The sequence below is a fragment of the Dendrobates tinctorius genome, unplaced genomic scaffold (genome assembly GCF_039654945.1).
Source record: "Dendrobates tinctorius isolate UK_male_01 unplaced genomic scaffold, ASM3965494v1 ptg000003l, whole genome shotgun sequence".
NCBI classification, from domain to species: Eukaryota; Metazoa; Chordata; class Amphibia; order Anura; family Dendrobatidae; genus Dendrobates; species Dendrobates tinctorius.
Genome location: NW_027361671.1, coordinates 81,698,603 through 81,720,999, shown reverse-complemented (window position 1 = coordinate 81,720,999; position 22,397 = coordinate 81,698,603). Strand labels below are relative to the sequence as shown.

Here is a 22,397-nt window from a genome sequence, read left to right as displayed (position 1 = left end):
TGAGCTTTCCACTCTGCTTGAAAGTATTTACCGATTATATTTTCAATATTTGCACACTCAGGAGAAATCGCACAACAAACTGCAAGGTCCAAGTGGGCTCTGGCGGTGAGCCCATATCTTTCCTGTCAAATGTCAGCTGTTTTGAACAGCTGACATGTGCCCGGAACAGCCGCAGGTGGAATCACAATCCACCCACAGCTATTAACACGTTAAAGGTAGCTGTCAAACTCTGACAGCCACATTTAACATGCATTTCCAGCAATCGCGCAGGAAATCCTCCCATCGGTGACCCCCGTTACGTGATCACTCCCTTTTTGCCCCATTCAAAATAAAACAATGAAACAATAAAAAAAATCAAACATACACATATTTGGTATCGCTGCATCCAGAATCGCCCAATCTATCAATAAAAAAAAGGATTAACCTCATCACTAAATGGCGCAGCGAGAAGAGAAGTCAAAACGTTAGAATTACTTTTTTTTTGTTGCCACGACATTGCATTAAAATCCAATAATGGGCGATCAAAAGATCGTGTCTGCACTAAAATGGTATAATTAAAACTTCAGCTTGGCACACAAAAAATTAATCCCTAACCGAAACCACAAAAAATGGAGACGCTACGGGTATCGGAAAATGGTGCAATTTTTTTTAACAAAGTCTGGAATTTTTTTTCACCATTTAGATAAAAAAGAACCTAGACATGTTTGGTGTCTATGAACCTGGAGATCATAGGTCAGTTTTAGCATTTAGTGAACCTATTAAAAAAGCAAGGCAAAAAAAACTGTGGGATTGCACTTTTTTGCAATTTCACCGCACTTTGAATTTTTTTCCCATTAAAAAAATGTAAAATTTTACAAGACTCACATTTTATGAGATGCCGATATTGATATTTTTTTTGTTTGTTTTTTTAAATTATATTTTAGATTAAGTTAAAAAATAAATGGCAAAAACTGGGACCTCTCTTTACTGGATATTTTTGTTAGTATTATTTTAGCATTAGGACATGTTCATTTTTTATGTTCATAGTTTACAGCAATGTACCAATGGACTTTAAAATAGCTAGTGCTTAAACAAATGATATAGTATGCCGCCCATGAGTTATAAGTGGAAAAAACTGACTTAATTGCAGTTTTATTCAAAATGTTATGTATATAACAGTCACATAAGTTTCAAAGAATGAATAGTTTGACACTTTGGCGTAGAACATGCTATTCCACATAATGTACAAAGCACACCCAGGCAGATGCTGACATTTTATTTTATTATTGTAAAAACAGTACCTGCTGTATGTTAAATTAATTTGTGATATTTTTACAGTTTTAGAAAAATGTGGTAAAATATCCATGAACATATGACTTTTAAGTAAATAAAACAGTAACTGTCACTATGGCAATAAGAATGCAAACTAGAAGTGCCAAAAATGCAAATAGTTTACAGTATTTGGAATTCTTCTGTTCCTTTTCTTTCTTCTTTAACAAAGAGTCATACCCAGGTGTATAAATATCTTCTAGCCAATAATGTAAATCGTGTGGGTTCTCCTGTAAAAAAATAAGAAATGTCTTTGGTAAGGACTTGAATTCGTAAGTTACGACCACCGATATAGTGACAGTTAGTTACCATGGATGCTTAAGGTCTTGTAATGCCTGCACACGAGGAAAGTGACATAGCGAATCAGAAAAACTATACTACATTTCTAATTGTAGGTATTTTCTAATATTATTATTACACCTACCATATATTGTGATAGGATCTTGGAGATGGGATTACCCCTTTAAGTATCTTTGCATTTCATATAAATCAAGCTTTTATTCCTAAGATAGTAAGTTATTGATCTCTGGCAGCCCAACCGTAAGAAACCTAGCAATTCTTAAAACAGGTCTCAAGAAACTTAGAAACTTTATCATACCATCAGTTGCACTTTGAAATGCTATAGCATGAAAATATGAAATATATGAAATTGGAATTGCATTACTGATACATGCTATAGCATTACAGAGTGCAACATTAATTGTTAGTTATATATGGCGATGGCTACTTTTAGTATGCACCTGTTCACACCTGTTCTGTTTGCAAATGATGTTCAGTCTTTTGATATTTGTATACATAGACTCAAGCACTCCACACATCAGCCTATGGTGGTTTTAATTATAGCAGAATCCTACCTACCTAAATAAATGAAGGCTATCTGTCCAGGAGAGGTATCATATTAGGTTAGGATCCCAACAAGGAAGATTTCCTTGTCATGGCTGCTGGGCATACATGAATTGTCCAATTTATGTACTAAGAATCTTCATTTTTTCCTATTTTCTAGAGCAGTAATGAAATTCCAATTTCATATATTTCATGTTTACTGTAAAGCCTGCTGCAGCACAGTAGCACACAACCTCAACCAGGGGGTGCGGGTGAAGGAAAACAGGTACACTCGTAGTGAAACTACAGAGCAGCAGGCAGGAGCCACTAGGTGGTGGAATAGTCAGAAAAGCCGGGTCAGCATTAGAGAGGGAACAAAGTACCAGCGGTCACAGCAATACACATGGTCAGAAACAAGCCAAAGAAGTCAGAGCCGGTCGGGCGCAGGAAAGCCAGAAATGGAAGACAGTTAAACAGGTCAGAGGATAGCCGAGTCACAACACAGAGAGCGAGTACTACGATGAGCAAAGTGACAGGGGAAGACAGGAATGTGACCTAGGTAAATGGGCAGAGGAAAAATCCAGGTATAATGGGGTCAGCTGCTCAAGCCAGAGACAGGGACTATAACTGACGCTGCTTGCAGGTAACAGCGGACTGAAATAGCCAGACAGATCCAAAAACGAGGCAGGGAAGATTAACTCCCGCATGACCATCCCTGGAAGAGAATAATCAGAAACAAACCCAGGATTGGATCATGACAGGACCCCCCTCTCAATGGGGGGCCACCAGACCCCCAGTTTTCCGCATGAAAGGCCCTGACCAACCAATCTGCATGGACCAGATACAGAAATGAATTGCGGAGCTTCCGAGAATCCACGATCCGTTCCACCTCATACTCGGTCTGATTATCCACCAAAACAGGAGGCGTATGAGATGGAGAGTCCCCTGAGGAAGACACGCACAGTTTCAAAAGAGCCTTATGGAACACATTCGGGATCCGCAGTGATGGGGGCAAGTGCAGGTGGAAGGCAACAGGAATAACTAAGTCCAAAATTTTGTAAGGTCCAATAAACTTGGGGCGTATCTTAGCATTAGGAATCCTCAACAGTTTATTCTTAGAGGATAACCATACCTTATCCCCCACCTGGAATTCTGGCCCCACCGACCTTTGTCTATCAGCAATAAATTTATACTTGCCCTGAGCCTCCCCAATGTTTCTTTGGACCTCCCCCAGACCCCCCAACCGATGAATGGCAACATCAGCTCCAGGACACCCTGAATCCAGCCGAGAAAAATGGGGGTGAAAACCATAATTGCAAAAGAACGGGGAAGTACCTGTGGACTGATTAATATGATTATTAAATGCGAATTCTGCCAACGGTAATGAAGAGCACCAATCATCCTGATGAGACGTGGCAAGGCTCTGTAAAATCTGCTCCAAAGATTGATTGGTCCTTTCAGTCTGACCGTTGGTCTCAAGATGATAGGCTGAAGAAAAGGTCAAACTGATGCCCAGCCTTTTACAAAAAGCCCTCCAGAACTTAGACTCAAATTGCACCCCTCTATCACAGACAACACTCACCACCACACCATGTAATCGCACAACATGCTCAATGAAAAGTTTCAACAAAGTTTCTGCATTAGGCAGCCCTGCCAATGGTACAAAATGCGCTTGTTTGCTGAACCTATTCACCACCACCCAGAACACAGTTTTGCCATTAGAAGGTGGAGGATCCGTGATAAAATCCATGGACAGATGCCTCCAAGGTTTATATGGAATTGGCAGTGGCATCAATTCCCCAGCTTGCCTGTTATTGGAGGTTTTTACATGGGCACATATCTCACAGGAGGATACAAATACAGCGACATCAGAAGCCAATGAAGACCACCAAAACAGCCTAGCGATTGCTTTGCACATGGTCAAGATTCCTGGATGTCCACTAAGAGCCAAGTTGTGGAATTCCTGGAGCACCCTTCACCGATACTGAACAGGAAAAAAAAATGTATTATCCGGCTTGGAGCTAGAAGCAAGAGACTGGGTCTCCCGAATCTCCTGCTCTAACGCCGAGCAAACTCCAGCCACAACCACCCTGTGCTGAAGAATGGAGGAAGGAGGTTCAGGAGGAGATATTGAATCCAAGCTGCGAGATAAGGCATTCGCCTTCACATTCTTGGATCCAGGCCTAAAAGTGATGGAAAACTGAAATTGAGAGAAAAAAGTGACCACCTAGCCTGCTTATGGGGTTAAACATTTTGCCGACTCAATGTATGACAGGTCCGTGATTGACCTCGATTTGATGGACTGCCCCCTCCAAAAAATGCCTCCATTCTTCAAAAGACAATTTAATGGCTAATAACTCTTGGATACCCACATCGTAATTCCTTTCAGCAGAGGAATACTTTTCAGAAAATAAAGCACAGGGTCTTAAATTGGTTAACGTGGTGGGCCCTGGAGACAACACTGCACCCACTCCCACCTCTGAGGCATCCACCTCCATGACAAATGGTTTCAACAGATTAGGTTGAATCAGGATAAGGCCAGACATAAAACATTCTTTTAAAAAAGAAAATGCAGCTAAAGCTGGAGTTGATCAGTTTTTGATATCAGCCCCCTTGTGAGTTAAATCAGTGAGGGGTTTAACCACCTGTGAAAACTCTTTGATGAATTTTCTATAGCAATTGGCAAAACCCAAAAATCTCTGAAGACCCTTGAGATCTTTGGGTTGCACTCAATCAACAATAGCCTGTACCTTTTTAGGGTCCATGCGAAACCCCTCAGCAGACAAAATAAGTCTCACAAAGTACAATTCTTGCACAAAAAATGAACACTTCCAGTTTAGCAAAGAGATGGTTCTCCCTGAGCCTCTGAAGGACAGCATGGAGATGACCCATATGTTTCATTTTATCAACAGAATATATAAGGATATCAAGATACACCACCATGAAGCGCCCAATGAAATCCAAAAAAACTTGATTAATGAAATTCTGAAATACCGCTGGCACATTAGTCAGACCAGAGGGCATAACCAGGTTTTTAAACAAACCCTCGGAGGTGAGGAAAGCCATTTTCCACTCATCCCCCTCTCACATTCGGATGAGATTATATGCTCCCTTGAGGTCCAACTTAGAGAACCACCTGGCCCCAGACAATTGATTGTACAAATCAGGAATAAGTGGGAGGGGGTAAGTATTCCTCACCGTGATCTTGTTTAATTTTTCAAAAATCGATGCATGGACGTAAACCATCATCTTTTTGGCTCACAAAAAACAATCCCGCCACCACAGGAGAAACAGAGGGGTGAATCTGCCCTTTACGAAGACTATAGGAGATATACTCCTTCATAGCCGGCCGCTTAGGGCTGGAGAGATTGTATAAACAGGCCTTGGGCAGTTTGGCACCAGGAACGAGATTAACAGCACATTGAATGGGCGATGTGGTGGTAGAATCTCAGCCTCCTTTTTGGAGAATACATCCTCAAAATCCTTCAGGTACTCAGGAATACCTTCCAGACTGACAGATGACACAGATAAATTAACAATTCAACCTTTAGAACAATTAGGACCCCAATTAACAATGCCCTGAGATCCCAATCAATGATAGGGTTATGTAACAGTAACCAGGGAAACCCCAACACTGGTCCCGCAGGTAGATTGTCCATAATAATACATGTAATACGTTCTTGATGACAGGACCCCACCTTAAGGATAAACACCTCGGAGATAAACTTATCAACATTCTTAGTGAGGGGTGTTTTATCAATGGCCCGATATTAATGGGAGTTTCCAACCTGACTGTCCCTAACTTACATTTGGCCACCAAATCAGAGTCAATCAATTTCACAGACGACCCACAATCCACAAAAGCTGAAGTGAAGGTACAAACATTATTGACACAAAGTTCTACTTCCAACAGTAGTGTAAGAGATGAAGAAAAAGGTACTTGAGAGTCTGGGCAACCTTCTCGACAGTTACCCAGACTTAGGCATTTCCTGTCACCTTGGGAGTAGGAGTACAGGAGGGACAGTCTTTTTTCAAGTGTCCCGGACTACCACAGTAGAAGCAGAGTCTCCCATCACGTCGTCATCTCCTCTCCCTTTCCTTGACGGTGGTGACCCCCACCTCCATGGGCTCGGACTGAGGCTTAGCATCAGGGTTACTCGGAAGCAAAGGACCATCTCGCTGCATGACACCCCTCTCCCTTAGTCTTCGATCCATCTGGATGGCCTGAATCACAGCCTCCTCCAAAGAACTAGGTGGTGGATGGAGAGCCAGAGCGTCCTTCAAATGGTCAGACAGTCCCCTCCTGAACTGGTACCTGAGTGCAGAATCATTCCTTGAGACCTCTGGGGACCATCATCTAAACTCTAAGCAATACCACTCGGCTGAGAGGTTTCCCTGAGCAAGACCCCTGATAGTATCTTCTGCCACCCTGACATGGTCTAGTTTGTCATAGATAAGTCCTAGGGCCTCAAAAAACCTATCCACCAACATCAGTTCAGGGGCAGTATGGGACAACGAGAAAGCCCAAGAATGGGGACCTTCTCTGAGTAAGGAAATAATTATTCCCATCCGCTGACTCTCATCCCCAGAGAATCGAGGTCTAAGTGAAAATAACAATTTGCAACCCTTCCTGAATGTACGAACTTATCCTTCTCACCAGCAAAGGTGTCAGTGAGCTTGACGACCGAGTGCTTGGGAGAGTGTTAGGCGACATCTACAGAATCGCCAGACCTGCTGACACCAGGGGGGTGGTACCCTGCACAGTTTTAACTGTCTCCTTCAACTCTTTCTGCATTTGAGTATGGGATGTGGCCAGGGCCCTATGTTCCACCCACAATTATCACATCATCTGCGTCAAACTGGACACCTGGTCAGCCAGATTGCGCAGAGGATTCATAGCCAGGGAAAAAAATGAATAAACCCCTCTAAATATATGGCCAGTTATAATGTAATGCCTGCTGCAGTGCAGTAGCACACAACCTCCACCAGGGGGTGCAGGTGAAGAAAAACAGGTACACTCGCAATGAACCACAGAGCAGCAGGAAGGAGCCACTAGGTGGCGGAAGAGTAGTCAGAAAAGCCGGGTCAGCATCAGAGAGGGAACGAAGTACCAGAGGTCACAACAATACACGTGGTCAGAAACAAGCCAAAGAAGTCAGAGCCGGTCGGGCGCAGGAAAGCCAGAGACAGAAGACTGTTAAACAGGTCAGAGGACAAGCTGAGTCAAATACCAAGGGGTCACAGCACAGAGAACGAGTACTATGATGAGCGAAGTGACAGGGGAAGACAGGAAAGGGACCTAGGTAAACGGGCAGAGGAAAAATCAGGGTATAATGGGGCCAGCTGCTCAAGCCAAAGACAGGAACTATAACTGATGCTGCTTGCAGGTAACAGCAGACTGAAATAGCCAGACAGATCCCAAAACGAGGCAGTGAAGATTAACCCCCGCATGACCATCCCAGCAAGATAATAATCAGAAACAAACCCCAGACTGGATCATGACATTTACATCCTATAGTGTTATAGAGTGTAACTTTATTTTCTGGATATAGAAAAATATACACATTTACACACATTGACATGGCATCATTGAGGTTCTTAATGGTTGTCTGAGTAATGCTCTGCCATGCTGAGTGCACATCACAATCCGCTGCTGTCAGCTCTCTTTGCAATTGCTGAGCATCCCAATTGTGCTCAAAGGCAGACAAAACCGGAGATTCTGCAGGACATGGTAGCACATTTAAGCCACACTGACTACACAGATTGTTCACAGTAGCAGGAGCAATGTGCGACCTAGCATTGTGTTTTGAAAAATGGGTTGTGGGGCACTTTCAAGTCCCTTCGTGAAGGCTAGTTCATGGTGTTGCCCACATGTCACCCATTAAACTCCGGCTGTCATTGCTTCATAGGCAAAAGCTGAAGTCATCACTGAATGGGATAGTCTTCCATCTCAGCCACTAATGACATCTTGGTCTGCACCTTGATAGCCTTTGAGAGAGGTGGTGTGAGGTTAATAGAAAACCTGCAGCTGGATGTCTGATTTCACTTGGTATAGATTGGATCACTATGTTCCGCTCTTAGAATCTGACGAAAGCACATGGGCAACACCATGAAGAGGTCTTCACGAGGGAAAGCCACGTTGGTTTTGCAGCTTCAATGCTGAGGAGTGTAAAATATTCATAACAACAAAAATGGACTCGCATTCTGCATCTGTGAGCTGAAAAAGGCTACCATAAGCAAACTTGGCACAAGCCATTCTTTTTAGCCATGCGATTTGGCAAAAATAAACAGTTTTGCATGAAATCCAGAAAAGTAATCAGGCTTTGAACTGTAACAAGTGAATCAACAACCAACAAACTTGCATCAAAGTGAAACCAGTCAATTCAATATAAGCATATAATATAAGTATCATGCGGGTGGTGTAAATAGGGCATCATGTGCCCGTTTTGGTTGTGTTGCTGTCAATGGTTGGCAATAGCAATTGGCTTGTGAGCAGGACCCTTATGGTGATTTTCACAGTTGGATTTATTCCAGTCAATCAGCAGGAGAGGAGTACACCCCCCAGTGGAGTAAAAGTAGAGCCCAGCACCGAATTTCATAATGTATTCCCTGCTTTCAATTCTGCCCAATTCTGCCCACTGGAACCGAAGCAGCCAATTTGGGAATAGGAACAGGTACAATAAGTCTTTTAGAACTCCTCTGGTAAATTATAAGAGAGTCACTATAGAGTTCAAGGACTATATGCAATCACACATCTGAGTGCATTTTATACAATTTTCAGAAGTCAGAGATGACTTGTAATATTTTTACAGTATTAAAAAACATAACATTCCTTTTAATGCCCACATTAGCTGCTGCAGTAAGGGTGAACTTTCTGTACGCCCTTGTTTTTATGTAAGACATCTTCACCATTTAAAAAAAAAGTCTGCCTAAGAACCTAAGAGCTCGCTCACATTAGCGTATCAATCGGACGAGTGTAATTCGAAAAAAACTTGTATTGCATTCAGCGTTCAGACCAATGTTATTCAATGAGGCAGTGCAGAACTCCGTATTTTTTCTCAGCTGTAGTCGACATGAGAAAAAAATTCCAGCATACTGTGATTTCAAGTCGAAATTGATACAGTGCGAGAAATAAATCGCATGCCAAACGGACCATCAGAGTGCCATCTAATTTTTACGGTTACATTACAGTTCTGTTGCATAGGAAACTGTAAATGGTCCTGTAGAAGATTAATAGCTGCTGAGTATACAGACAGCACATGGATGAGAAGTGAGAGAACAATTGTGTGGATGAGAATGGCACCAATTGTTAACTTGCTAGTGTGAGCGAGCCCTTATATTGTGATGTTCAGCAACACAGACATCAAATCTCAACTAATGATAACTCTTTTCTTTAAAGAGAAGAGACATCATATATCTATAACCTTAGTATAGGCCATGGATTAGTGGTAGCTATGAGTCTGGGCACCATGGTCAATCAGCAGTTTGGAGGGGCTTCACTACTCGTAGGTTCTTCTATGTTTACATTGCTCCATCTTCCTGAACGTTTCAGATTTATTAGCAGTAAAACTAGATATTGCAGAGTTGTCTTTTCTTGTTCTTTTTGAAGTGGTGTTGCAGATTTGTCCTTTTGTATTAAAAAGATGATCGCATGGGGGTGCGCAAGTGTTGGACCTCGATAAAATTATACTTGTGGTCTAAGTAAAGTCCATCAATATTGTGGACCCTGAAATCACTTTAAACATTAGAATTTGATTCCTCCTTCATCACGAAGTGTTGTTTTTTTTCTCTACATGTATGGTGTTTTTTTGAGAGCTATGGCACAGCAGGGTACTTGAAAAAAAGATTTCTGGCACCCCATATTTGTTTTTGCATTCTTTATACTTTAAACAACTCTTTTGGTTTCTGCGGCCGGCAAAGACCTGTAGCACCAACAGGCAAGTTGCCAAGGAAATTTTCACGGTCACTTGATAAATAAACTGATGTGAGTCTAGCATCATAGTCACCTGACTAAGACAAATCACCCAAAAAAGCACAACAAAGTTATGTACTTATGGAACCTGTTGAAGAGTCAGAGCTTTTTTTCTATTGGGACACTATCCCAGGAGCCTTAAGTGCCTATGGATTGCCAGTGTAAATCTTGGCAGCCCACCCTAGAAGTGAGAAGAGTATGGACAGCAGGAGAGAGTCTCAGATAATAAAATCTACTGGTCTACCCCTTGTGCTTCCCTAATATCACCTTCCTCTCTAAATAAAGCCTGTGCCACCGTCTGACTCTCCCCTCCCCTTATGGCCTGGTTGGTATACTTCATAGAATCATAGAATCATAGAATCATAGAATCACACCCTCTCTTATTTTTGGTTACTATTTAGCCCTAGAACCAAGGCACTTTGTCCTGACTACTAAGTCGACTTGAGTAAAAGAGTCTAAATATACCTTAGTCTCATCTTTGGTCTGAAATTTTTTACTTTTTGTTTTGATTTGGTGTTTGTATTTGATTTTGAGTTTAATTGAGTATCACCCCTACTCTGGAACTCTCTACCACAACATATCAGACTCTCACCTACCATCAAAGCCTTTAAAAAGAGCCTGAAGACCCACCTCTTCCGACAAGCCTATAACCTGCAGCAACCACCGATCGACCAAACCGCTGCATGACCAGCTCTCACCTCGCGTACTGTATTCTCACCCATCCCTTGTAGATTGTGAGCCTTCGCGGGCAGGGTCCTCTCTCCTCCTGTACCAGTTATGACTTGTTTTGTTTAACATTATTGTACTTTTTTTATTATGTATACCCCTCCTTACATGTAAAGCGCCATGGAATAAATGGCGCTATAACAATAAATAATAATAATAATAATTTGAGGTCAGTTTCATTTTGTAAAAAAACAAAACAGGCAGAGATGCTTACTTGTATAAAGAGGCCTCAATAGAAATGTACTAACAGGGTGCAGCGGACCCAAATAAAATGACAGCTGCACAGGTGCAATAATACCTAATGAAACAGCCAGCCTACAATCAGGGATTGGCCGTATGGCACACCAGTGCAAAAAAATAATCCGTATGTGGTAATGTTCACACAGGGAATGCAGAGCATATGGTTCATAGCCTCTTAGTAGCACCATATAGGGGGGCTGCTCAGTGCTAACTATAATGCATCCCGTGTTAACAGAGGCCACAGTTTACTGAACCATTTGGGCCCAACTGCACCCTGAAAAGATAAAAAGTGCACAAAAACATATCAATATATGTAAGGTAATATTATGGCCATGATACGTAAGCTGGCAAACTAACGTCAAAGTTCCTTACACTTGCTGGTCCTCCTCTAACATGAAAACCACAGAAAGAGAAAAGAATCCTCCAATATTTGAGAAAAAAACAAAACAGGCAGAGATGCTTACTTGTATAAACAGGCCTCAATACAAATGCACTAACAGGGTGCAGCGGACCCAAATAAAATGGCAACTGCACAGGTGCAATAATACCAAATGAAACAGCCAGCCTACAATCAGGGTGTCAGAGACACCGCACTGCACTTGCTCATAGAGCCAGTGCGCGTGTCCTGAGTACAGAAGCAGTGCTAAAGGATACCTGTAGAGACGGGCAGCAGAGGTGACCATGCGTGCTTCAGGCTAATAGTGTCAGGGTCCAGTCAGCGCTGGAAAGTAAAGAGGCATAGGACCTGCGGACACTGAAACTGAATAATCTGCACGGGACCTATGGTCATGTGACTGCAAGGGGGCGGGGCTTAGCGTCCTGTATTCAGATAGGACAGGACACCATACAAACAACTCAGAGTCAGTCAAAACAGAGGTCACACCAGTACGGGCGAACGAGGTACAGGAGGGACAAACAGACAGGTAGTCAGACAGAGCCAAAGGTCATACACAAGAGGGCGACGTGGTACCAAGGGGACAAGCAGAGAGAAGACGGGTCACAAGCAGAGAGTCATACACGAGAGGTAGCGCAGTACAAGAGGGTCAGGCAGAACTCGTAACAGGGACAGAACCAGATCACAACCGAACAAGCAAGCAAGATATCAGGCACCAGGCACACGTATACAAGAGGTCACTTAACTCAGCCGAGGGCAGGAGTACAACTGACACCGGACCCAGGTCCAGTGAGCACTAAATAGCCCCCTGCCACCAGAGAGAGGCAGCACAATTAACCCATAGTCTAACCAGGATGGGTCAAAACGAAATCCCGTCCTGGATCATGACAGTACCCTCCTCTCAATGGGGGGCCACCGGACCCCCAGGTCTCTCAGGGTACTTGGCGTGAAAGGCTCGGATCAACCGATCCGCACGAACTGATCGAGCAGGAATCCACGAGCGTTCCTCAGGACCGTAGCCCTTCCAATGTATCAGATACTGAAGGGCGCGACGGACCAACCTCGAGTCGACAATTCGTTCCACCTCGTACTCAGCCTGCCCATCTACCAGAACCGGTGTCGGGGAAGATAATGATCCCTCCCCACTGGACCTCACAGGTTTCAAAAGGGCCTTATGGAAAACATTAGGGATCCTTAGAGATGGCGGAAGACTCAACCGAAAAGCCACCGGGTTAACTGCTTCGGTAATTACATAGGGACCTATAAACTTGGGTCCAAGCTTCGCAGAGGGGACCTTGAGCCTTATATTTTTGGTGGATAACCATACCTTATCTCCGACCTGAAACACTGGACCCATGGATCGTTTTTTGTCCGCAAAAAATTTTAATTTGTCCTGGGCCTTCGTAATGTTATTCTGGACCTCCCGCCATACCTCCCCCAACCGCTGGATCGTCTCGTCCGCCCCAGGACACCCAGAATTCAAGCGGGAAAATTCTCCAAAATGAGGATGAAACCCATAATTGCAAAAAAAAGGAGATGTACCCGTAGACTGGTTAGTGCGGTTGTTAAATGCAAACTCAGCCAATGGTAACACAGAACACCAATCATCCTGTCGGGCTGAGGTCAAACAACGCAGAATTTGCTCCAGAGACTGATTGGTCCGCTCAGTCTGCCCATTAGTCTCTGGATGGTAGGCGGATGAAAAGGACAGACCAATACCCAACCTCCTACAAAAAGCTCTCCAAAATCTGGACACAAATTGCACTCCCCTATCAGACACCACATTCAGGGGTACCCCATGCACCCGCACCACATGCTCCACAAACAATCTGGACAATGTTTCCGCATTAGGTAGAGCTGCCAAAGGTACAAAATGTGCCTGCTTACTAATCCTGTCCACTACGACCTAGACCACGGTATTACCCTTGGAAGGGGGAAGGTTGGTGATGAAATCCATGGACAGATGAGTCCATGGTCTCTCAGGAATTGGCAGTGGTACCAATTCCCCGGCCGGCCGGTTATGGGGAGTTTTCGCACGGGCACAAACCTCACACGCAGACACATACTCCCCAACATCAGAGGCTAAAGAAGACCACCAGAATATTCTAGCAATGGCCTTCCGGGTCGCTGAGATCCCTGGATGTCCACCCAGAACTGAGTCATGGAACTCCTGGAGGACCTTGAGACGAAACTGAGCTGGCACAAAAAGTTTATCCACCGGCTTAGCTGGAGGTGCAAGAGCCTAGGCTTCTCGAATCTCCCGTTCCAACACATTAGAAACCTCTGCCACCACCACCCCAGGCTGAAGAATGGAGGATGGAGGTTCCGGGGGGGACACCGGATCAAGACTGCGTGACAACGCATCCGCTCTGATATTCTTGGATCCTGGTCGAAAAGTGATCGAGAACTTGAATCGGGAAAAAAAAGTGACCATCTAGTCTGTCTGCGAGTCAACCTTTTAGCTGACTCAATGTAAGCTAGGTTTTTGTGGTCTGTGATTACAGTTATAGGATGAACAGCCCCCTCCAAAAAATGCCTCCATTCTGCAAAAGCCAATTTTAAGGCCAGAAGTTCCCGATTCCCCACATCATAGTTTCTCTCCGCAGGGGAGAACTTCTTTGAGAAAAAGGCGCAAGGTCTTAAATTGGTCAAAGTGGCGGGTCCCTGGGACAATACCGCTCCCCCACCCCCACCTCTGAGGCGTCTACCTCAACAATAAATGGTTCAGAGGGGTCCGGTTGGATAAGAACCGGGGCCAACATGAAACATTTTTCCAAAAACTGAAATGCCGCTACCGCTGCGGTTGACCAATTCTTGATATCGGCCCCCTTTTGAGTCATGTCTGTGAGGGGTTTAACCACCTGTGAGAACCCCCTTATAAATTTCCAATAATAATTAGCGAACCCTAGGAAACGTTGCAGACCCTTCAAATCACACGGTTGAACCCACTCGACAATGGCCTGCACCTTATTAGGATCCATGTGATACCCTTCAGCAGACACGATGAACCCCAGAAAGGACGGTTCCTGAACAAAAAATAAACATTTTTCAAGTTTAGCAAACACACAGTTCTCCCTGAGCCTTTGGAGAACTGCCTAAACATGACCAATGTGAGTCTGTTTATCAGGCGAGTAGATTAAAATGTCATCCAAATACACCACCATAAAACGTCCAATCAAATCGGAGAACACATGATTTATGAAATTTTGGAAGACCGCTGGAGCGTTGGTCAGGCCGAAGGGCATGACCAAATTTTCAAACAACCCTTCAGTAGTGAGAAAAGCGGTCTTCCATTCATCTCCGTCCCGGACTCGGATAAGGTTATACGCTCCCCGTAGATCTAATTTCGAAAACCACTTAGCTCCGGACAACTGATTGTATAAATCAGGAATAAGAGGAAGGGGATAAGTATTCCTCACAGTTATTTTATTTAACTCACGAAAATCGAGGCATGGGCGCAAACCACCGTCTTTTTTTTTTTACAAAAAAGAACCCTGCCGCCACAGGAGAAACAGAAGGACGAATATGTCCCTTACGGAGGCTCTCGGAAATATATTCCTTCATCGCAGCCCGTTCTGGACCCGAGAGGTTATACAGGCGGGCTTTGGGCAATTTAGCACCTGGAACCAGGTCAATGGCACAATCAAATGGGCGGTGTGGTGGTAAAACCTCATCCTCTTTTTCGGAGAAAACGTCAGTGTAATCTATCAGGCACTCCGGAATGCCTTCTAGACCCACGGACGACACAGACACAGAAACAAGACATTTCTCAGAGCAATAGGGACCCCATTTAACAATATCCCGAGATTCCCAATTAATCACAGGATTATGCAGCTGTAACCAGGGGAACCCCAACACCAGTCCCGCAGGCAGGTTGTTCATTACAAAACATGAAATATGTTCCTGGTGTAAGGAACTCACTTTAAGGAGAAGCTCTTCAGTACAAAACACAATGTCATTCTTAACCAGTGGTGTTTTGTCAATAGCAACAAGGTGAATCGGAGTCTCCAACCTAACTGTCCCTAACTTACACCTGGCCACCAAGTCAGAGTCAATAAATTTCAATGATGAACCGCAATCCACGAAGGCAGAAGTGGATGTGGAGACACCCCCCCAACAAAGTTCCACTTGAAATGACATTTTAGAAAATGCAGAAAAGGGTACCCGAGAGCCTGGGTGACCTCCACGATAATCACCCGGGCTCAGTCGCTTGTTGGTTAGTGGCCGGGAGGGGCAATCCTTTTTCCCATGTCCAGACTCGCCACTGTGAACATAGCATTTTCTCACGTGCCGTTGTCTCCTTTCTTCCTCCTTAAGGTTGATGGTTCCCATCGCCGTGATTTTCAATGAAGAACTGGCTCCCCTTCCTTGGGAGAATAATGATGTCTCGGTTTGTATCACTCCCCTTGCCCGTAACCTGCGATCCATTCGGACGGCCTGTGTCATAGCTTCCTCCAGGGCATCAGGTGGGGGGTGGAGAGCCAAGGCGTCTTTCAGATGCTCAGACAAGCCTCTACGGAACAACCCCCGGAGAGCGGCGTCGTTCCAGCAGACCTCAGCAGCCCAGCGTCTGAACTCTGAGCAAAACCACTCGGCTGAGTGTTTCCCCTGGCAAACATTCATCAGCCTGTCCTCAGCCATACGCACCCGATCAAGCTCATCATAAATATGCCCCAGGGCCTCAAAAAATGCATCCACAGTCATACGCTCAGGGGCTGTGGTAGGAAGGGAGAAAGCCCAAGCTTGGGGGGCTCCCCTTAACAGAGACATAATGACCCCCACTCTCTGACTTTCATCCCCAGAAGAGTGTGGTCTTAAGGAAAAAAAAAGCTTACAGCCCTCCTTGAAAACTCTGAAGTCATTTTTATCTCCAGAAAAGGTATCTGGTAACTTCACTGGAGACTCAGGGGAAATTAATGTAACATCCCGAGCCCCCAATGAAAGAACCCCCTGCACAGTGTCGGCGATCAGCTGCTGAGACTGAGCCAGGACTCTTTGTTCTCCAAAGAGTTTCTGAGACATCTGCGTTAGATGCTTAACCTGTTCAGAAAGAGTGTGCATAGGATCCATCACACACACAGGTGAATGGGAGCAGAGAAAAAAAAATGGTATGGGTCAGTTATAATGTCAGAGACACCGCACTGCACTTGCTCATAGAGCCAGTGCGCGTGTCCTGAGTACAGAAGCAGTGCTAAAGGATACCTGTAGAGACGGGCAGCAGAGGTGACCATGCGTGCTTCAGGCTAATAGTGTCAGGGTCCAGTCAGCGCTGGAAAGTAAAGAGGCATAGGACCTGCGGACACTGAAACTGAATAATCTGCACGGGACCTATGGTCATGTGACTGCAAGGGGGCGGGGCTTAGCGTCCTGTATTCAGATAGGACAGGACACCATACAAACAACTCAGAGTCAGGCAAAACAGAGGTCACAGCAGTACGGGCGAACGAGGTACAGGAGGGACAAACAGACGGGTAGTCAGACAGAGCCAAAGGTCATACACAAGAGGGCGACATGGTACCAAGGGGACAAGCAGAGAGAAGTCGGGTCACAAGCAGAGAGTCATACACGAGAGGTAGCGCAGTACAAGAGGGTCAGGCAGAACTCGTAACAGGGACAGAACCAGATCACAACCGAACAAGCAAGCAAGATATCAGGCACCAGGCACACGAATACAAGAGGTCACTTAACTCAGCCGAGGGCAGGAGTACAACTGACACCGGACCCAGGTCCAGTGAGCACTAAATAGCCCCCTGCCGCCAGAGAGAGGCAGCACAATTAACCCATAGTCTAACCAGGACGGGTCAAAGCGAAATCCCGTCCTGGATCATGACACAGGGATTGGCCGTGTGGCACACCAATGCAAAAAAAATAATCTGTATGTGGCAATGTTCACACCGGGCATATGGTTTAATTTTGTAGTCTGTGTTGTGGTCTGACTTTATTTGTCTTGCTTTATATTGGCAGCATTTGGTACCCAGAAGGCAAAAATGCCTCAGCATACAAAAATGCCTCAAACTGCAATAATTAGAAGTCATCATGGTGGTCAGATCCGAAAGGAGGAGAAAAGGATGGAAAATGTCTGCAGAATATACATCACTTGTGAGTCACTGCACTTGACTGTACTGTATTCAGTTATATGGTCTGCAGAGTCCTTGTGTAGAACTTGTATCTACCACTATATGGTCACTGGTGGTATCTTGCAAAGCCTTGCTACTGTACCAATTTTAACAACTATGACCTTTGTTTTTCTGTCCATCTTTGTAGTTATCCCTGTTTATGCTTCTGCACACATCAAAGTGCTAGATTTGTTTATGGGGGGAGACCATACCCTTGCATACCTTCATATAGAGCGAGAGCTTTGGATTTGGTAACTGACTGTCATAATCCTGAACGGTCCATGATGGTTGCTTCTTCTTTGTTTCAACCTGATGTTCTTTAGGTATATCCTTGTACAGTGGGTTACTTTTAATTGCAGATTTCAATATTTCTGGAGTAAAGTGATCGACAAGTGTTTTGTCAAGTACTGTTGGGCTGTCTAGTGTTGATGGCTGTGGAGGTTCTTTGGCGGTATCCCTCTGTTTTAAAATAAATATTCATGAATGCGTACCTTAATATAAAAGACTATGTTGCTGTAACACATTCATGTATTACATCAATTAATATGTATAATTTCACTTTAGAATTGTAACATTATATCTTTAACTATGTCAATATGGTTCATATTCTATAGTTACATAGTTACATAGGTTAAAAAAAATCATGCCTAAATTTACATTAAGAATATTTTTGTGTTGATCAAGGGGTAATTAAGGATTGCTGTATGTAAATTATTTGTCTTACTGCCATTTAATACATCAGATCTGATTATATTTTATCGTCTTTCTCAAAATTACCTTTTTCTCTATAGTTGTAGTTTGATGTTCATCCCCAGAAAAACAGGCCAAAAATACACACATTACTCTGAAGTGCAGTATGTTTGGCAAAACAATGGGATCGGCTTTTAAAACTCCACTGTAAGTTTTTCTTGCATATTCATTAATTCAGTATGCAACTATAACTATACTAATTCAGCATACAACTACAACTATACTAGCATATGGAAATTACTGTGTTAGATACATAAAGACAACTGGTGAATCATGGAGAACATTTTTTAATATATTATTTACCTTACAAAAGATTTTTTTGTTGTTGCTTTGACTTTTTTCAGTACTAGTGAAAGGTGTATCGATATGTGGGACTCCAGTCTCTGGTTGCTTGACAGGAAGCTCACAAACCTCTTACTTTCTGGGAACCCTGACACGGCTTTTGATTAGATGGGCTGGTGTAATGTCATCATTACGGCGTGACACACAAATACGTCATGCCAGCACTGCTAATCAAAAGCCAGGGATCCTAGATAGTAAGAGACTCGTATGTCTCCTGTCCAGTGGCCAGACACTACTGACTTGGCTGATGGACACGAGTCTCGCGAGTCAATCCGACCATCAGTAGTAAATACAAAAAGTACATTTTTGGACTAAATGTAAAAATGGATATAATTTTGTAGTTGTAAAGTAGCAGTAGGTGAAGCTGAAGTTCAAAGCATATGGAGGTACACAGGCATGTGGAGTATGGTTCCATAGGCTTCAGCCATGTCTTTGAAAATTTCAAGCACCGATCCAACAATTTATTTTATTTCAGTGCTGCAGTGGTGCATCTAATCTAAGTTCCCTAAAGGCCCTGTTACAGATAACGAAGTCCCAGCGATCCCACCAACGATCCGACATGGATGGGATCGCTGGGACATTGTTAGGCTGATCGCTGGTGAGCTGTCACATAGACAGTCCCTCCAGCGATCAGGACCAGCGAGCAAGCTGGTTTCTAATGCAAACAGCAGGTATCTAAGAGACATGCGGCTCTTATTTACCCGCTATTTACCTTGGAAACCAGCGTGCACGCTGGTTTCTAAGGTAAACAGCTGGCAACCAAGAGCCGCGCGGCTCTTAGATACCCGCTGTTTACATTGGAAACCAGCGTGCAGCGTCGCTGATCATCGGTCTCCCGCTGCCACATGCAGTGATGCGCGCTGGCCAGCGGGAGCCCAACGATCAAAAAACGGCCCTGGACGATCCAGCATGATCAGTGATACCTGGCAGGGGGACCGGTCGCTGATCCATGTCACACACAGCGATTTCGCTGGCGAGATCGCTGTGGTGTCACAAAATTAGCGATCTTGCTGGCGAGATCGCTGTGTGTGATGGGGCCTTAACCCTAATATTATACCCTTACTAGGTGCTGATAAAAGATGAAGACAGCGGCTCATAAACTAGGGGCAGGGAACTTAGATTAGTGGCACCACTCCATCGTTGCAATAAAAAAATGCTGAGCTGTGCTTTAAACATGTGAGTAACTGGTAAAGTGTAAAGAATCACATATTTAAAATTATTATGTGTTGAAGTTTGCATTATCGCTGGACCAAAATATGCACAAAGCTTCAAAAAAAGGAATATGGCTCCTTCGCATCCGTGCTGTGAACTTTTTTTAGGGTAAATGATGGATATCAAGGTAAAAATCCAGTGAGACCCATCGTGAACTCTATTTTTCTATTCCTATAATAGAACATAAAAACGACAAGCCCAACACAGTTATGAACATAGCTTATAATTCACTAAATAATGCTACTTAGTAGTTCTTTTGTTTAATTTATAAAATAAGGAAATGCGTAATCTATATACTGTAAATATGAGCATATCAAATGTGTTGGACAGGTTTCATGCCTGTGGCACAAATATATACTTAGGCTAAAAGATGACCTTTCTTTTCTCTGCCACATTTATATATGACCCATCACTATGTTCATTTCTCATTGTACTCACCTGTAGGTAAACCCTGTTGTGCCATTGTCTTGCATGTAAAGCAGCAGAATTTGTGAGTAAATTGTTCACATCCAAGCGAAGGAATTTATCTGGGTGGTTGTTGTTTGGCAAAACAGAGAGATCCATGTTTCCAGCTCATTGCATGCGGTAAACCATATAAGATGGCTACAGCTGCTGCAGAATACAGTCTACATCCATTATTCATATGAGGTGTCACAGCAAATGAAACTGTAATACATTGCTAGTCTAGATTCCACCCTGGATAACTTCAGGTCTTAGCTCTAAATTTTTTCCTATGAGGATATTTTTTGCAACAATTACTGGATAATCTACAGATGCTTCTCACAAAATTAGAATATCATCAAGAAGTTAATTTATTTCAGTTCTTCAATATAAAAAATGAAGCTGATATATAGAGTCATTACAAAGAGAGTAATCTATTTCAAGTGTTTATTTCTGCTAATGTTGGTGATTTGGCTTGCAGCCAGTGAAAAACCAAAAAATCATTATCAGTAAATTAGAATACTTTATAACACCAGCTTGAAAAATGATTTTAAAATCCAAAATGTTGGCCTACTGAAATGTATGTTCAGTAAATGCACTCAATACTTGGTTGGGGTTCCTTTTGCATCAATTACTGCATCAATGCGGCGTGGCATGGAGGCGGATCAGCCTTTGTCACTGCTGAGATGTTATAGAAGCCTTTGATAGCAGCCTTCAGCTCGTCTGCATTGTTGGGTCTGGTGTCTCTCATCTTCCTTTTGTCAATACCTCATAGATTCTTTATGGGGTTAAGGTCAGGCAAGTTTGCTGGCCAATCAAGCACAGTGATCCTGTTGCTTTTAAACCAGGTATTGGTACTTTTGGCAGTGTTGACAGGTACCAAGTCCTGCTGGAGAATGAAATTTCTTTCTCCAAAAAGTTAGTCAGCAGAGGGAAGCATGAAGTGCTCTAAAATGTCCTGGTAGACGGCTGCGCTAACTTTGGTCTTGATAAAATACAGTGGACCTACACCAGCAGATGACATGGCTCCCCAAACCATCAATGATTGTGGAAACTTCACACTAGATCTCAAGCAGCTTGGATTGTGTGCCTCTCCTCTCTTTCTCCAGACTCCATGGCCTTGATTTCCAAATGAAATACAAAATTTACTTTCAACTGAAAACAACACCATGGACCACTGAGTAACAGTCCAGTTCTTTCTCTCCTTGGCCCAGGTAAGATGCTTCTGGCATTGTCTATTGGTCATGTGTGGCTTGACACAAGAAATGTGACAATTGTAGCACGTGTCCTGAATAGATCTGTGTGTGGTGGCTCTTGAAGCAATGACTCCAGCAGTAGTCCACTCCTTGTGAATCTCCCCCAAATTTTTGAATGGCCTTTTCTTAATAATCCATTCAAGGCTGCGGTTATCCCGGTTGCTTGTGCACCTTTTTCTACCACACTTTTTGGTTCTACTCAACTTTCCATTAATATGCTTGGATACAGCACTCTGTGAACAGCCAGCTTCTTTACCAATGACCTTTCGTGGCTTTTCCTCCTTGTGGAGTGTGTCAATAACTGCATTCTGAACATCTGTCAAGTCAGCAGTCTTGCCCATGATTGTGGAGCCTACTGAACCATCTAAGGGACCATTTTAAAAGGTTAGGGAGCCTTTGCAGGTAGTTTTTGCTAATTATTCTAATTTACTGAGATAATTACTTTTGGGTTTTCATTGGCTGTAAGCCATAATCATCAACATTAACAGAAATAAACACTTGAAATAGATCACTCTGTTTGTAATAACTCTATATAACATATGAGTTTCACTTTTTGTATCGAAGAACTGAAATAAATTAACATCTTGATGATATTCTAATTTTGTGAGAAGCACCTGTATGTACTGTAATGTGAATAATTAAACCATGTCCATAACTATAAATTGAGTGTAGAGACTGATACATTGAAATGTTCAAAAATGTTAATCTACAATAGTCACCATGTATGTATAAATAGGGACTGAACAGAGATGCATTCAAGTCCTCTGAAATTTGCAGATCCTGGTGTATTCAAAAAATTTGCGATTTGACTCTCTCAT

General features: G+C 43.4%; 1 protein-coding gene and 1 long non-coding RNA gene across 2 annotated transcripts in view; one reads left to right on the top strand and one right to left on the bottom strand.

Annotated features, from left to right (window-relative positions):
• Positions 1–1,358: 1,358 nt before the first annotated feature.
• On the bottom strand, positions 1,359–20,446 carry MINAR2 (membrane integral NOTCH2 associated receptor 2). The gene is made up of 3 exons (XM_073557746.1): positions 20,321–20,446; positions 17,801–18,037; positions 1,359–1,538 (listed from the first exon to the last, which is right to left on the bottom strand). The coding sequence occupies exons 1-3, from the start codon at positions 20,444–20,446 to the stop codon at positions 1,359–1,361; spliced, it is 543 nt and encodes a 180-aa protein (XP_073413847.1).
• Positions 17,509–22,397, top strand: part of LOC141065045 (uncharacterized) — a 33,403-nt gene continuing 28,514 nt past the window's right edge. The window contains exon 1 of the long non-coding RNA XR_012226297.1: positions 17,509–17,561. This is a non-coding gene — a long non-coding RNA (uncharacterized lncRNA). The remainder of the gene's footprint in view (positions 17,562–22,397) is intronic.